The sequence below is a fragment of the Chaetura pelagica genome, unplaced genomic scaffold (assembly GCF_000747805.2).
Source record: "Chaetura pelagica isolate M959 unplaced genomic scaffold, ChaPel_1.0 scaffold133, whole genome shotgun sequence".
NCBI classification, from domain to species: domain Eukaryota; kingdom Metazoa; phylum Chordata; class Aves; order Apodiformes; family Apodidae; genus Chaetura; species Chaetura pelagica.
This window is the reverse complement of record NW_009952795.1, coordinates 27,459-43,584: the sequence shown is the minus strand read 5'-3', so window position 1 is coordinate 43,584 and position 16,126 is coordinate 27,459. Positions and strand designations below refer to the sequence as shown.

General features: G+C 48.9%; 1 protein-coding gene across 1 annotated transcript in view; it reads left to right on the top strand.

Annotated features, from left to right (window-relative positions):
* Positions 1-16,126, top strand: part of PTPRA (protein tyrosine phosphatase, receptor type, A) — a 71,282-nt gene that overhangs the window by 31,391 nt on the left and 23,765 nt on the right. Inside the window, exons 2-4 of the mRNA XM_009994706.1 lie at positions 8,187-8,265; positions 8,679-9,041; positions 12,774-12,791. Coding sequence (XP_009993008.1) covers positions 8,187-8,265; positions 8,679-9,041; positions 12,774-12,791 — 460 coding nt within the window. The remainder of the gene's footprint in view (positions 1-8,186; positions 8,266-8,678; positions 9,042-12,773; positions 12,792-16,126) is intronic.

The window sequence follows — 16,126 nt, the reverse complement described above, 5'->3', positions numbered from 1 at the left end:
TGCTCTGATCAAACACCCCAGCTCCCTAGCTCAATCTGGGCTTGGAGCTGGGACTTCAGAAGGGGCTGAGCCCAAAAGCTGGGCTACATTTTTTGTGGGGTTTGGTTTGGGATTTTTTTTGTTGTTGTTTTAAAGCTCCTTTCTCCTCCCCACGTACCGTTCACTCTCCGAAGGGCAGCGTGGTAGGCAGGGATGTTGTTCTGCTCAGTAACAGCCTCACTCCTCAACCAAAAGCAGCCAGTCCTTTTCCTAGCTGGTATGTGAGCTGCACCCATGTTTCTTTGTACACATTACAAATGATGCCTGGGACAAAGAAGGGGACACCCTGAAATGAGATCTCTAAAGAAATATGTTCCTGTATAACTTGACTTTTTAAATTATGTATTAATTCATTCTTTTTGAATAATGAGATCAAACAGCTTCACTGGAGCTTTTTGGGCTCCCAGCAACATGTTGCAGCTGCACTGCCCATCCCATGGGGCAAAGCACACTGGGAGACTGTGGGTTCTGGTCTCTTACTGGCCAGGGGCTTTTACAAGCCCTGGGGATGTTGCTTTGGCAGATCCATTTTGATGACCCCAGAAGAAGGTGTCACCTCCCTCTCCGCTTGGCAGTGCAGCTCCTGCCACCCCACCGACCCTCACCATCCTGGTCTGCAGTGAAACCCTCCTTGTTCAGCACCTTCCTCCTGGCCAAGGCTCAGTGTTGGTCCTTCATTTTCCTGCCCCCTGAGCTGGCAACTCCCTTGGGCTTACCTTACTGCTCTCCTTTTTCATAGAACTTCACCTTCTTTTGGATTTTTCCTGTCCTGCCTTGATGCCCCTTGATACTGCATCCTTTAGAAAACTCTCCAGCTGGTTGTTCTCCATGGCTACAGGTCCAAGAAGCTCTTCATCCCCTTCTGTCTCCCTCCATAGCTTGTTCCCCAACCCTTCCTGGTTTCTTCTGCACAAGGTGAGAGGTGCAAGAGCAAGCAGCTCGTGCTCCTACAATCAGACACCAACGGCGCCGGCAGAAAATAGTGGCTGAGGGTGAATTAAACCCATCCTAATTATGACAGCTAATAGGAAAATTATTATTAGGAAAATAATTGGACGTTTGTAACTTTTCCCCTCCAAGGCACTTGGGCAGCATCCAGATGGTTACTCTGCTGGCTATGTTGGCAGTGTGGCTGGGAGTGCCTGTCTGTGCAGCTGGATGGGCAAGGATGGGACATCAATGAGTGCTTTGCTTTGAGATGTGCCAGACATCTGATGTACCACTCTGGAAAGCCAAGGGGAGTATGGTCGGGTTCCTTCCATGCATATCTTGCTCTTTGGAAGAGGCCTCTGCATTCCTCTGTTGGACTGAGAGCCAGGAAAGTAGTCAGAGGGCTGGGGCAGCTCTGCTCTGGAGACAGGCTGGGAGAGTTGGGGTGTTCAGCCTGGAGAAGAGAAGGCTCCAGGGAGACCTTAGAGCACCTTCCAGTGCCTGAAGGGTCTGGGGAGGGACTTGGGACAAGGGGAGGGAGTGATGGGACAAGGGGGGAGGGTTTTAAACTGAAAGAGGGGAGATTTAGATGAGGTATTGAGAAGGAACTTTTTTCCTGTTAGGGTGGTGAGACCCTGGCCCAGGTTGCCCAGGGAATTTGTGGCTGCCCCATCCCTGGCAGTGTTGAAGGGCAGGTTGGATGGGGCTTGGAGCAGCCTGGTCTAGAGGGAGGTGTCCCTGCCCATGGCAGAGATGATCACTGAAGGTCCCATTCCAACTCAAACCATGCCATGAGTAAACGCCGAGGTTCAGGAAAGTGGTGATTTGTTTGTTTGTTGAGCAGATGGAGAAAGTAAAATCCAAGCCCTTACAGCAGGCTCGTCCTCCTCCTCGTGCACCATTTGTTCCAGCAGCTGTCACTCGTGTGGAAACTGCTGTTTATTTAAAGGGGAAAAAAAAAGGAAAATGAAGTGGATTTTCAGAAGGGCTGAATGGCTGCTGTGATTAATCTTTTCTGTTGAAGACTCGAAAAGCAGAGGGTGGGGTGGGGGAATAATGTTCAGTGACACATCAAAGGCCTCATTTCAGCTTCAGAGACACATGCAAGGAATTAGTCACTGTGTCTTGGAGCAACAAAACCCTTTTCCTTCCCTAAACTCAGCGACTCCTCTCCCTGCGATGACCAATGTGGTGGTAACGAAGAGAAGTCAATGCGTGGCTCAAGGAATGCCCTGCAAGATCCTTGGCCTCTGGGTGATTTCTCATAGGGAACCAGACTTTGGGTTTTGGTTTAGAGTCCCCAGCAGTGTGGCTTATCCTGGTGGGTGTTTTTTTACACCCTTTGCATCTCATAAAAAATGGGAAATGTGGGGTTATGAGGAGGGGGAACCCAGTGAAATCGTTCTGCTGTCAGGTGAATCCACAGGCAGGAATCCTCCAGCAAGAGGCTGGAAAACCACAAAGGGGATTTAAGAGGAGCAGAGAGGGGGAAAAAGGAAAAGCAGGTTTGTTTTCCAGAGTGGCTGAGCCATGCTGATGGCTTGCTGCCACCAAAAAAGAAAAAAAAAACACGTTTTTACCCCTTTCTTTATTCTCATGCTTGTTCTCATCCTACTGTGAGTGACTTCAAAGAGCCAACAGGTGCAAACTCTAACCTTGCTCCTAGTTCTGCCTTCTTCCCTGCCAAAAAAAAAAAAAAGAAAATGGAACAATTTGTTTCATTTTTCACTGCAGTTTGGGCCAGCACAAGGCATTCAGGTGGTCTGGGTTGAGCCACTACATGTTAGCATCCTACTGGTAGCAGAGGTGGTTTCTGAGGTCCTGGAAAGCCGGGTAGAATTTGGGTTGTGTCATCTTGCACACAGAAAAAAGATTGCCTCATTTTCCAGGAATCAGGAATATGACAGAGGTGGGAGTAAATCCTGCCTTAGATTGTGGATGGCTGTATCCAGGTAGCATCTGGGCAGCTTCTGCAGCACTAAATACAAATTCCTTGCTTTCTGGGAGCACAGGGAGGTGGTCCTGCATCCAGACCCCCCTGCAGCAGCAGCACGCACAAGGACCAATTTTAAGCTACTTACTACTTTATAAAGAGATTATTTCCTTTTTCTTCCCCTTCCCCCAGCATCAATCATCTTGACAAGATCAATTTATTTTAAAACATTGGTCCTGCAGCCTGAAAACTAGCCTTTCCTATAGGAAGCTCCCAAGCAGCACACAGGAGGGTGCAATGCATATCCACCTGTGGGTGTAGATATAGATGGTATAGATGTAGATGTAAGTATAGAGTGTTGCTGAAAATGCCAGTAGCAATTCTTCAGGTTTCTGACTCCACATATAGATCTATATAATATATATCTGTATACCTGTATGTGTATATATCTATATATGTGGGTGTATATATAGATAGATAAAAAATTTTTGGAAATGCCAGTAGCAATTATATAAGTTTTTAACCCCAAATACATATTTATATATCTATATAGATACATATATTTGTATCTATATTTCTATTTCTATATATCTATATGCATTTATCCATCTGTCTGTCTATCTATCTATCTATCTATCTATCTCTCCATCTATCTATCGATCTCTAAACCTATAGACATAAAATGGCTGGAAATGCCAGTAGCAATTATTCAAGTTTCTAACCCCAAATACATATCCATACTTAGAGAAGTACTGGTAAGGCCTGTAGCAGTCCCTCAAGTGTCTAAGCCTGACTTAGGGAAGCCAGGTCTGGCAGGCAGAGGCATTGCTGAGCATCCCAAACCAGCTCCTTCCTCCTGGGCAGAGCCGGCGCCCTGACGTCAGGGTGTTTTTCTGCATCGCTCGCAGGATGTCAGAGCCAGCCAAGAGCTGTGTTTATGTTGATAACATTACAAGTATTTCCTCTCCATTTCCGAAACCAGCAGGGAGGGAGCTGAGGGGGAAGGGAGACTCGGGTTTCTCCAGCTTTGGGTAGGACTCTGAAGGCCTTTTATGTTAAGAAGCAGGTACCAATGAACTGCTGGCATTTATTTATCCTGCTCTTGGGAATAGAGAGTGTTTAACAACAGGGGCTGGGAGCTGGGAGCTGGGCTGGCACAGCCCTCCCTCCTGCCTTCACCCTCTGCTCCAGATCTGGTTTTAAGGTGATAAAGCAGAGCTGGCAACAGGGCTGGTCACAGGAGAAGCTGCCGGGATTCTCCGTGTAATGATCTGTACAGCCAGCCGTGATGCTCGCGGGGCTGCCTCGGATCCTGCAGCTTTGAACATGCACAGTAATAAAGCCATGAAAATTCAGGATCCGTATGCATCCAGCTTTCCTCATGCTAACAGGGAAATTCAGTATTCTTTGCCCTTGCCAGCCGTTTCCCCCTGATGTGATCTGCTTAAGGATCAGTGAACTTAATAAACATAATATCAAGGGGGTTTTAAAGCTTCCTGCCCATGGATGCAATCCCAGGGCATCAGCTTCACTGCTGGCTCAGCCAAGGGTGTACCTGCATGAATGAATCAATCATCTTAAGGGTCTTTTCCAGTCTAAATGATTCTGTGATCATCCCACCCTCCTAAAAGGGTTTTGCAGCTGGTACCCATGGCCAGTCTAGGAATTGCCTGTAGCTTTTATCCATACAGCAGTAACAGTCAGGGAAATAAAACCCGGCTCTTTTGTTGTGTGTGGGTCACTTCCCCGTAAGAAGGGCAGGAGGAAGAGCAGATTCACAGCTTTACTTCTTTCCACCCACCCACTATGTCCTGCTTTTGATACCAAGGGAGAATATGTTGAGGATGGGGCAGAATAGGTCTTCAAGATCATCTAGTTCCAACTCCCCCTGCATGGGCAGGGACACCTCCCACCAGCCCAAGTTGCTCCAAGCCCCATCCAACCTGCCCTTCAACACTGCCAGGGATGGGGCAGCCACAGCTTCTCTGGGCAACCTGGGCCAGGGTCTCACCACCCTCACAGTGAAGAATTTCTTCCTAATATATCATCTAAATCTCTTCTCTTTCAGTTGGAAACTGTCCCCCCTTGTGCTATCACTCCCTGCCCTTGTCATAAGTTCCTCCCCAGCTTTCCTGGAGCCCCTTCAGGCACTGGAAGGTGCTCTAAGGTCTCCCCCAAGACCTTCCTGAGAGGACTCCAGGGACCACAGACAGGAGAGGAACCAGATGCCCTGGAGTCCTGTCCCAGCTCTGCCACTCCTTTGCTGAGTGACCATGAGAAGTTGTCATTCTCCTGATGTCTGAGGTGTGATGCAATATCTGGAGCTGCCAGCTCAAAAGGTCCTTGAAGCCATTAAGAGAGGCTTGGAAGAGTTTAAGATCTGTATGTTTTCCAGTGATGGGTTAATTATGGACCAGAAGGTGAGAAGCAAGATCTCAGTGTGAGGAGCCAGTAGGATGCCCGTGTGGTGGGAGCATCCCGCTTAGTGACTAGTTGATTCACTCTTGGGTAAACTGCTGCTGTGGTGCTAGTCCTGGGATAGCTGTGGGGATCCCAAATGAACAGCATCCCAAATAAATGAGAATCCCAAATGAACAGGAATTCCAAATGAACAGGATCCTCAATGAACAGGAACTCTCAGTTTGAGAATGGGGTGGGAGAAGAGGAAAGGAGCCACATCCACACACAAGAATGGTGTTTCTCTACAAATATTCATCAAATCACAGCAAAGAGTCACTTTTTTTTCTAGTAACCTAGAAAATCTAGCCTAGTAACCTAGAGGCAGGTCTTTCCCTTTCCCTCATCACTGTTCCCTTGTGGCAGTAGCGTTGGGTTCCCAGGAAAGGCACTGGTTGTGATGGTGAGACCTGGGCACCTTCATCAGCCCCCATGAGGTTTCAGGAGTATCTCAGTGCCACCATTACTTTCATTCAGTGATTCAGCATGGACTGAAGGTCCTTTTGCCTTTGCAGAAGTTCTGATTGTGAGGAGCACCCTATTTCTGTGGGTTTCCACAGTGGGATGCTCAAAGGATCTATCACCTACATCGAGCTGCTTTCATTCTTGCTGGCAGGACAGCTTTGTCTGCTTCCCCTTGCTACTAAGGACAGGCAGGATACAAGTCCCCTTTCCTACCCTCCTTGTTCTTAGGACCATTTCAGCACCAGATTGGGATTGTTTGATGAATGGCTTTGGAGCAAAAGCCAGCATCCTGGTGGGCTTGGTGCTTTGCTTTTCCCCAATTCCAGATGCACCATCAACCCTAAAAACAGCATCAGAGAATCACAAGATGGTTTGGGTTGGAAAAGACCTATAGAGCTCACCTAGTCCAACTCCCCTGCAGTGAGCAGGGACATCTATGTTCAACTAGACCAGGTTTCTCAGAGCCTGTCCAACCTGACCTGGAACGTTTCCAGAGATGGGGCATCTCCCACCTCTCTGGGGAACCAGGGCCAGTGTCTCACCACCCTCATTGTTAACAATCTTTTCCTTATAAACCCTTTACAAACATTGGATTTTCTCTCCAAAGCCAGAGCAGTTTAGACCAAGCATTTCTGACTCTAAATGAGTTGTGTGGGGTGTGTTAAGCACCAAGAGTGGAGAATGTCATCAAAACCCTGCTGGTTGCAGGTTTTCTGGACATCCCACCCTGGAGCAAAACCTCACGAGAGACACTGCAGGACCAGCCCCAGCTCCAAGCAGCAGGAGGACTGAATCAGTTCAAATTCATCCAGACAGATATTTTAACCATCAGTGAAACCCTTTGGCAAGTTGGCTGCTCACACCAGTGGGACCTCTTGGAGAAAGCCCTGTCTCAGGACTGGCCATGGAGGGAGCCGAAGGAAAGCTCTTATCTTATGGAGCTTGATTTCCTTCTGGTTCAGAGTTTGTCTGACCTTTTGGTCACTGAGTAAGTTTGATTTTTGCCAGGTTTTCTTTTGGGGGGGAGGAAAAACATGTAAGTGGGTGGTGCTGGTGGGCGGATACTCCTGGGTGGGGAGGATCTTGTATTTCTGATACCGTTTCCAGCACGTTGATGACTTCAGCGTTGTCCTTTTGCCCAGAGTTTGGGATGGGTCTAGATTGAAGCAGATTTAAATAAATACAACAAGAACAAACAACATGAGATGTATTTAAGAGGAGGAGGCTTACAGACTGTGTATCAGGAATAAAAACCTTTCTTGGCAGCTTGACAAGTTGGCTTGGCAGCAAGAGCTTGCAGCCTTCTCCCAGGAGATGCTGAAGATGCAACTGGATGTGTGACAAAAGCCTGAAGGACAGGAGAGAGTCGTGTGGCAGCTGCCAATCGTTGGCATGTAGCAGAGCCATCCCTGAGCCCTCTCTGGGCTTGGAGCAGATGCAAGATTCTGACCTGACCTTGGGAGGCCCCAAGTTCTGGGTCTTGGCAGCTTTGGGCTCTCTTCTGGCCAGGAGAATGATGTCTAACATCTCGCTGTCATTTCCCTCAGCCTCTGGACCTGTATCTGTTTGGGAGGAGATAACTATACCCATTTCTCAGGAGCTTTTTGAGATCTACAGAGGAACTAAATCACCATAAAACTCTTGTATTGAGAAGGGCTGGGGGGGAAAGCCTGGGGAGAACAACTGGTCGTGTCATCGTCCTGTAAATTTGCAGGACGTTTCCTGGGAAGAAACATCCAGTGCAAGAAATGTACACCTTGCACTGCCAGATGATCTTGGATCATTATTTATGGGTGTTTGTTCCATCTGCACGTGCAAGGAGTCTGATGGGGTTTGAACTGAGTCAAAGCTGCCCAGTAACAGGCTGGGATCTGCTGGCACTGCCTGCAGGAGGACCTGACCTCTCCTGCTTCCCTGCCTCTCATTCTGGGGCGTTTTGGATCCAGGCTCCTTGTTGTGGTCTTCACTTGTTCCATCTCACTTTTCTCCAAGTACACTCATTTGCAGACCATTATATAAGCACATCATTCATTTCCTTGAAGACCAGGTACTTCTCTTTGGTGCTCAGCTTCATGGCTCATTCCTCTCATGCTCTACCACAGTATATCCATTCCCTGCTTTGTCTCAGGTCACTTTTGCTGTTCCCTCAGACTGGAATCTCTCCATGTGCCCTCCAGTTGGGAATGTATGAACATATCAATAAATCCTTCCCATCCACATTCCTGCAGGGACTCCAGCCACACATGCACTTCTCCCTTCATGCTCTACACACTCAAGATGCACAACACCACCCCAAGCTGGAATTCTTTGGGGATGACTTTGCGTGAGGGTTTAAATAATTGTTCTCTGCTCTCTTCCCCAGGTCAACATGGATTTGTGGTTCTTTCTCCTTTTGCTCGGAAGTGGCCTGATAAGTGTAGGTGCTAACAACGTTACAACAGGTAAACTGTGCTCCTCAGCTTCTCTCTTTTGTCCCTAAACCACCTGTAGGATCAAAGGAGTCAGTGCTCACGTGCTGGGTGACTCACTCCTCACTCCTTCTGCCCTCCACTGTAATATATTGGAAAGAGGGTGGTGGGCTGCAGGTGCTCATAAATCAATATAAAAACTGATCCTCTCTTACAGGGGCCCTAATCCTTCAGCCTTCTCCATATCATAATATGTATTCAGGTGACCTGCTTTTACAGTGTGAGCAGCACCATGCTCTGCCAAACATTCCTTCTCCTGGACTTGGGGGTTTTTTGGCTCTTTTACCCTTGGAGTTGCAGACATGCTAATCTCCAGCATCTAAACCCTCCAGTGTTGCAGCAAGGCATCTCATGAAGGTTCTCCTTTGTGCTTTCTCCTCTGGCAGAGCCACCCACAACAGTGCCCACCTCCCCCAGGAGCCCCACCAAAGCTCCCACAGCAGATCCCAAGGATGGGACTACGACGAGCGCCAACAGCCTCAACATGAGCACTCCAGTGACTGTTTCTACCGTGGCGTCAAAGCCACCTGCAACCACAGCCACCAGGCTCTCCCCCAACACCACCACCATCAGCCTCAACACCTCCACCCTGGGGACAACCTTGCCCCTGCCTCCAGCCACCTCCCTGATGCCCAGCGTGACGCCGCCGGCTCCGCGCACCTCCCTCCCCAGCACCGACGCGGAGACGACAGAGAGGAACTTTAGTGCCATGGTGACAACACAAGAGACCTCTTCTGCTTCCCACAATGGTAGGCATCTCCTGTTCCTCTTTCCCACCAGGCCTCGCAGCCTCTGGGTTTGTTTCCTTGCTCTTCTTTTGTGTTGCTGAACAAAAGAGGAGGAGAAGACACTCCGGGACAGGTTTTTCCATTTCGGTTGGAGAAGGCCTTTGAGATCATCAAGTCAAACCCTTAACCCTCTACAGAAACCAAACACCTTCAGAGCAAGTGCTAAGCTAGAATCAGCACCTTTTTTTTATCACTTTGGCAGCTGGAACCTTCCCTACCCAGGTTTTATGTTGCTCTAAGGGAAGGTGTGAACTTCACAAGCTGCTGGCTGTGTTGGTATAACCCTCACGTGGCCTTTCTTGGCTTCACGGAGGAACCACAAGCATCAGCCACCTTTGCTGTGTCCACCTGGGAGTTGTGTCATGGTGATGGTGCCTAAGTTTCCACATGAGTGAGAGTGAAGTCTGAGTGCAAAGTGAAGTGGTCTTCATCCCCCAGTGCTGATGACTTAGAATCATAGAATCCTTTTGGTTGGAAAAGACCCTAAAGATCCCTGAGTCCAACCCTTCCCCCAGCCCTGCCAAGGCCACCCCTGCTCCATGTCCCTCAGCACCACATCTACAGGCCTTTGAAACCCCTCCACGGATGGAGACTGCCCCCCTGCCCTGGGCAGCCTGGGCAAGGGCCTGACAGCCCTTTTGGGGAAGAAATTGTTCCCAATATCCAACCTAAACCTCCCTTGGTGCAACTTGAGCCCATTTCCTCTTGTCCTGTCACTTGTTCCTTGGGAGAAGAGCCCGACCCCCCTGGCTCCAACCTCCTCTCAGCAGCTGCAGAGCCAGCAGGTCTCCCCTCAGCCTCCTTGTCTCCAGGCTGAACACCCCCATTTCCTTCCATGGTGATACAACTCCCTGAACTGGCCAGATCAGAAGAGATTTGTCCTACCGAAGATATGTGCTTCCTACCAAGATTCTGGGACACCAGAAACCCCAGGTTCTCCTTTCACTTTTGTCACAGATAAATTTCATCACTTCTTGTGGTTGCCAGTGTGACATGGAGGTAGTGCTGCACAGTTCCCAGGTGCTGGCTGAAGAGTTGATCCACAACGGGTCTGTGTAGGCAACAGCAATAAATCACCCTGGGTTGCTGCTCAACTGCAGAGCTTGGCTTATCCAGAGTCCTGCTGCATTTGTTTGTATTTTTGTGGCCACCATGGGGTCAGGCCATGCTGTTTTGCACTGTACAAGCACACACACAACAAGGCAGACCCTGTTCCAAAGGAGGTAAGGTATAGACTAGAGGTGGCCAACCAGGGGTGAGGTTCAGCTCGTGGGGAAAGCTGGTGAGTTGGCTCATTATCCATAATTAGCCAAGCTGGGGGTGAAGGATGATGCAGTAGGATGGTGCTGGCCCAGCTGGTAGGGTGATCTGTATGCTCCACCTGCTGCTTGGAGGCACAAGCCACTTGTGACTTGATAAACCCTGAAGGTGCTTTCTCTCCACCATGATGAGGACCAGGAGCAATGTGGTGAGGCTTAATAGAGCAGAGTATTCCAGGCACTGGATATCTCAGTCTCACATTTGCTGGCACATCCAGTGGGGAGATGCCCCATCCCTGGGAGTGCTGAAGTTCAGGTTGGACAGGGCTTTCAGCAACCTGATCTAGTTGAGGTGTCCTTGCCCATGGCAGGGGGGTTGAACTAGATGAGCTTTTAAGTCCCTTCCAACCCAAATCATCCTGTGATTCTATGCCTACATTGTCATGTTTTCCCCATTACTTGCACCACGTTAATCTTTGGAAGGTCTAGATGAGAAAGAGTTGTCTCTAGTGCCATCCTGCTGTCCTTCCCCTCTTGGCACATCATAAAAGTGGCCTCTAAGAATGTAGTTTGGCAGGTCAGTGTGGATCAAGAGCAAAATGAGAATAAATTTCACAAGGGATCTGGGGTGTTGGGTATCTGAACCCCTCTGCAGGTCAGTGAGATGTGTGTGCCCTCTTCCTCTGGGCATCTTTGGAAACTGCAGCCTGTTAAGCTGCAGTGAAGTTGTCTTGGCTACCAACATAGGAAGGTATATGACTGAAGGAAGTTTCCAGCCCAGCTTTCTTAGCATCCTGCCATCCCTGAGCTCATCCAGCTTCCATTTCAAGCACAAATCCTGAAGTTTTGTTGCTGGGTGAAGGAGTCCAGAGTAACCTCAGATGTGTGCATGGTGCAAGTTTAGAATAAACGTAACCTTCAGGTGGGAGTGATGGAGGAAAAAGCCTGAGGTACTGCCAAGATCTGGACTTTGCAATCCAGTGTCTGCTAGTGGGGGGCTGAATTTGTCATTTTTGTGTCTTTACTAGTTTTTTTTGTCACTTGGGTTGCTGCTTTTGGTGAACTCCCTTGGTGCAGGTTATGACACGTTGACCACTGCACCATCAAGGCTGGATGTAGCTTCCACTTGCTGTTAGTCCCAAGAGCAAATGGCCAGACCTGATTCTTTCTTTATGTCAAATAATTTGTCAAGGAACAAAATTAATTTTAGGCCTGCCTTGACTGTTAATCTTAATGGGAAATTTGGATAGTAGTCATGGAAGAATTAAGTGGTGCTCAAGAGAGGGACAGGAGCAGAAGGCACCTCATTAATTACATGTTGTACAGGCAGTTCCTGCTTCTCCAAATCCTACCAAGGCTGTCCTCAACCCCATGCTGCAGATCCTGACACATAAAACAGGGGCATGTGGTGCTGCTGCCAGCAGAGTTGCAGCAGGAGAGCTGGGCAATGCTCTCGTTGGGTTACATGTGGCTTCCTCTAGAGTATTCTGTCCAGTTCTGGAGCTCTCAACACAGGAAGGACATAGAGCAAGGCCAGGGGAGGCCACAAAGATGCTCAGAGGGCTGGAGCAGCTCTGCTCTGGAGCCAGGCTGGGAGAGTTGGGGTGTTCAGCCTGGAGAAGAGAAGGCTCCAGGGAGACCTTAGAGCACCTTCCAGTGCCTGAAGGGGCTCCAGGAAAGCTGGGGAGAGGATTTTCATCAGAGAGGTCAGTGAGAAGACAAGGGGTAATGGTTTAAAACTGAAAGAGAGGAGATTTAGGTTAGATGTGAGGAAGAAATTCTTCACTGTGAGGGAGGTGAGAGCCTGGCCCAGGTTGCCCAGGGAAGCTGTGGCTGCCCCATCCCTGGCAGTGTTGAAGGGCAGGTTGGATGGGGCTTGGAGCAGCCTGGGCTGGTGGGAGGTGTCCCTGCCCATGCAGGGGGGTTGGAACTGGATGATCTTTACATTCCCTTCCAACCTAAACCAGTCTGGGACTCCATGAAAACCAGCAGGTAGAGGCTCTCCTTGGATGCTCATCCTCCCCGGCACTGAGCCCAGCCTGCTCTTAATTCAGCACTTGGCTCAGCCACTCTTTTAAAATGATGCACAAGTTTTGTCTCTTAATTTTAAGTGCTAATAAATTACACCAGTGACTTGCTGGTTATAGGCTTAAACAGACTGTGCCATCCATTACCTGGTGTTTATCAGTGTTACAGCTCAGCTCCAGCTCTCTGCTCTGCTGAGAAAAAGCTGTTTTTTTGTTTCTTTTTCCTAATTTGAAGGCTGAAATTCATTCTAACATCCTAGTTTTGTAGCTGGTGTTTTAAAGGAAAGGTTTACATGAAGATGATAAGAGTTACTAAATTTGTTCCTGTCTTGGTCTTTGATCCTTCCTGACTTATTAAAATGTATATTTCTTTGTTGCTAAGAGACTTCTGTTTTCTTTTTCTGCAGGTAACGCTGACAGAAGAGGTAAGAATTTTATGTTTCATTGCTCTTTAGTCAAACCCTCAATAAAAAAAAACATTTCCAGAAATATTCTGCTCTAAGCTGCCTGTCTTTAGGAGACATTTCCAAACTTGCTGTCACAGAGCCTCTCAAGCTCTTTGGAAGAGCAAGGAACACACTGATAACTTCATTTCTGCTGGGCTTTTCAGAAATATACTGTGCAAATATCAGTGTTATAATCCCTAGAGTCTGATGAACAAGATCTAAGAAGCCATTCAAGAAATTTCCTTTTGTGTTGGTTTTTTTTTTTTGCTTATGAATTGTCTGTATTGACTGTGACTTCCCATTCAATCTGGGTCCATTCTGCAAATTATGTGAATAACTGTTATTCTGCTTGATTCTGTTGGCAAGCAGCAGCACAAATCCATTTCTTGTAACTTAATGGCACTGAGGTGCATTTTTTCCATCTCTTAGTTCTGAGAACTGGCATCACTGCCAGAATATCTGCCATTACCCAGTGCTTCAGCACCACAGGAGCTGGTGAAGCAGAGATGCTGCAGCTCCAGTTGCTGCCTACAGAGATTGAGGTTCCTCTGTGTCTTTCCATCGTGGCTCTGACCAATGTGTCAGCTTTGTAAACCCCCCCAACAACCCCCTTCACACTGCTGGGTGTGTCAAACCCACACCATAGAGGCATGGGATGGATTTATGGCATGGGTTAGGTTGAAGGGACCTTGAAAGATCCTCTAGTCCCCCTACAGTGAGCAGAGACATCTTCAACCAGATCAGGTAGCCCTGTCCAACCTGACCTGTAATGTTTCCAAGGATGGGGCATCTCCCACCTCTCTGGACAACCTGGGCCAGGGTTTCACCACCCATTGTAGGAAATGTATTCCTTATATCTAGTCTGAATCTCCCTTCTTCCAGTTTAAAACCGTCACCCATGTCCTGTAAGGAGCTTTATTTAAGAAATACTGACCCTACATCTTTGCTTCCATTTCTTTTACCCCCATTTTTTTTAAATTCTGCGATCCCATAGTTTCTTGTCTGCTCAGTTTGACTCACATTCTGTGGGCAGACATTGACAGTGATGAGCAAGAAGGGCTGCTCAGCCCTGTCCCTCCATGCTGGGCAGCTGCACCGGCTCCGTGTGATGCACAGGGGACAACCTAGAGATCACTAGATAGCACCTCTCTCTTACCCTTAGATACAGGATATCAAGTATCAGAAGGTGGTTCCCTGGCTCCTCAGAGGTGTCAGGACAATATTTAAGCATCCTGATTCCTTCCAGGCTCTGAAGGTGGATGCTCCAGCACTGCAAGTCGATGGGAGCAGAGTCCTTGTCTGTTCTGCAGGAGAATTGCAAACGTGAAGGCCCCGGGGCCAAGGCTCAAGCAAGACAGGAGCTGGCGGGGGTTTGGCACTGCTCACCAAGGCTGCCTGGGGGAGGAGGGACCAGCTGGGGACCCTCCAGCTGGTGGAGGGTGGGTGGGCTGGGCAGGAGGCCGGCGGTTTGTGGCCGGGGTGGAAAAGCTCTTAACTCATCCAGCCAGACATGATGAAAGAACGGCTGCAAGGAAACGTGCAACCACCAGGCTCCCTGCATCCTGCTGCCACGGCCACCCCTGCCACAACCCCTGCCCCTTAATCAAATCTCCTGCCACCCAGTGCTGCCACGGAGGCCCCTGCTGGGCTCAGCACCTGTTGGACTGAGCTGAACTCCAGCCAAGGCAGGAGAAGTGGTCCAAGGATGCCTAGTGAGGGCACAGAGCTGTGGCTGGGGCACTGACCCCTCCTCCAGCCAGGATCACAGACTCTCAGACTGCTTTGGCTTGGCAAGGACCTTAAAGATCATCCTGTTCCAATCCCCCTGTGTGGGCAGGGACACCTCCCACCAGCCCAGGTTGCTCCAAGCCCCATCCAACCTGCCCTTCAACACTGCCAGGGATGGGGCAGCCACAGCTTCCCTGGGCAACCTGGGCCAGGGTCTCACCACCCTCACAGCAAAGAATTTCCTCCTCATGTCTCACCTAAATCTCCCCTTTTCCAGTTTTAATCCATTCCGCCTCATCCCCTCCCTCCCTGCCCTTGTCCCAAGCCCCTCCCCAGCTTTCCTGGAGCCCCTTCAGGCACTGGAAGGTGCTCTAAGGTCTCCCTGGAGCCTTCTCTTCTCCAGGCTGAACACCCCAACTCTCCCAGCCTGTCTTCGTAGATGGTGAAGATGGTTACAGTTGGAGGTCTCAATGAGAAGCATGTTACAGGAGAGACAAAGTCTGGCTGTGGTTGGACGAAGATTCTCCATGGTCACTTTGTCTTCCTAGCCTTTGGAAAGCCTCCCAGTGGGAAATCCTAAGGCTTGAGCAGCTACTGAGCGTGCAGGAGGTAGAAATGCCCCCTAATAAATTCTGTGACTTTTTGTTCCTGGGCTGGAGGACATGCTGACATGAGGGGACAGCAGATAGAAAGAACAATTATGTGCAGGATTGAGAGGATTTCATGGTTTTATTTGCCTCAAACTGTCCTCAAATCATGGCACAGAAATAATGTATTTTGATCAGAGTAACATTTCTAGACCTCACAACCACAGAGGGACAAATGCTGAAGTGTAGCTGGGTGCCCTTTGGTAGCTCAGCACTCAGGGACTGACCAAATAAATCTCAACTAAGAGCTGGAATTGGTGAGACACATGGAGCAGGAATTTGCCCTGGCAGGGAAATGGATGCACAGAAGGTGGAAAGGGGGGTCTTGTCCTGCAGTCTCTGGGTGCCAAGGCATGTAGGCATAGTCCTGTGGCCCATACACATTGATGTGTGATGGAAGATGGAAGATGAAAATGCCCCCAGCTGGCATTGCTGGCATCCACATTTATATTAAAAAAAAAAAAGCCCTTCAGGGCCATTTTCCTATCTGGTTGACCCTGCTTGGCTTCCATCCCCATTTGCTTGGCCAACCACTGTTGCACTGCACTGATTTCCAGGCCAAGTTGCAAACAGCTTCTTTAGAAATAAAGAAATCTGTTGTGAGCCCTGGAGGATGGGAATGTTTCAGATGTGCCTGATCTAAGTGTGTTTGCAAGGGAATTGTGGAGAGTCTGCCCAGGAGAAGCATCTGTCAGGGAGAGAACATCAAAACAAGTCAATGGATTCATACTCAGTGGCCTTGTGGTGCAGAACCTGCATGATGGGTTGTCTAACATCAGCTCCTTTCTAACTCAGGGAGGAAAGAATAGAGGTTGGATGATCTTTGGAGGTCCCTTCCAACCCAAACTATTCTATGACTCTATGAAAGAAGTCCCAGCAGGAGCCACCTCTTTGCAACGAGCCAGACAGATAATAATTAGCTCAGTACGCTTGAGCCTC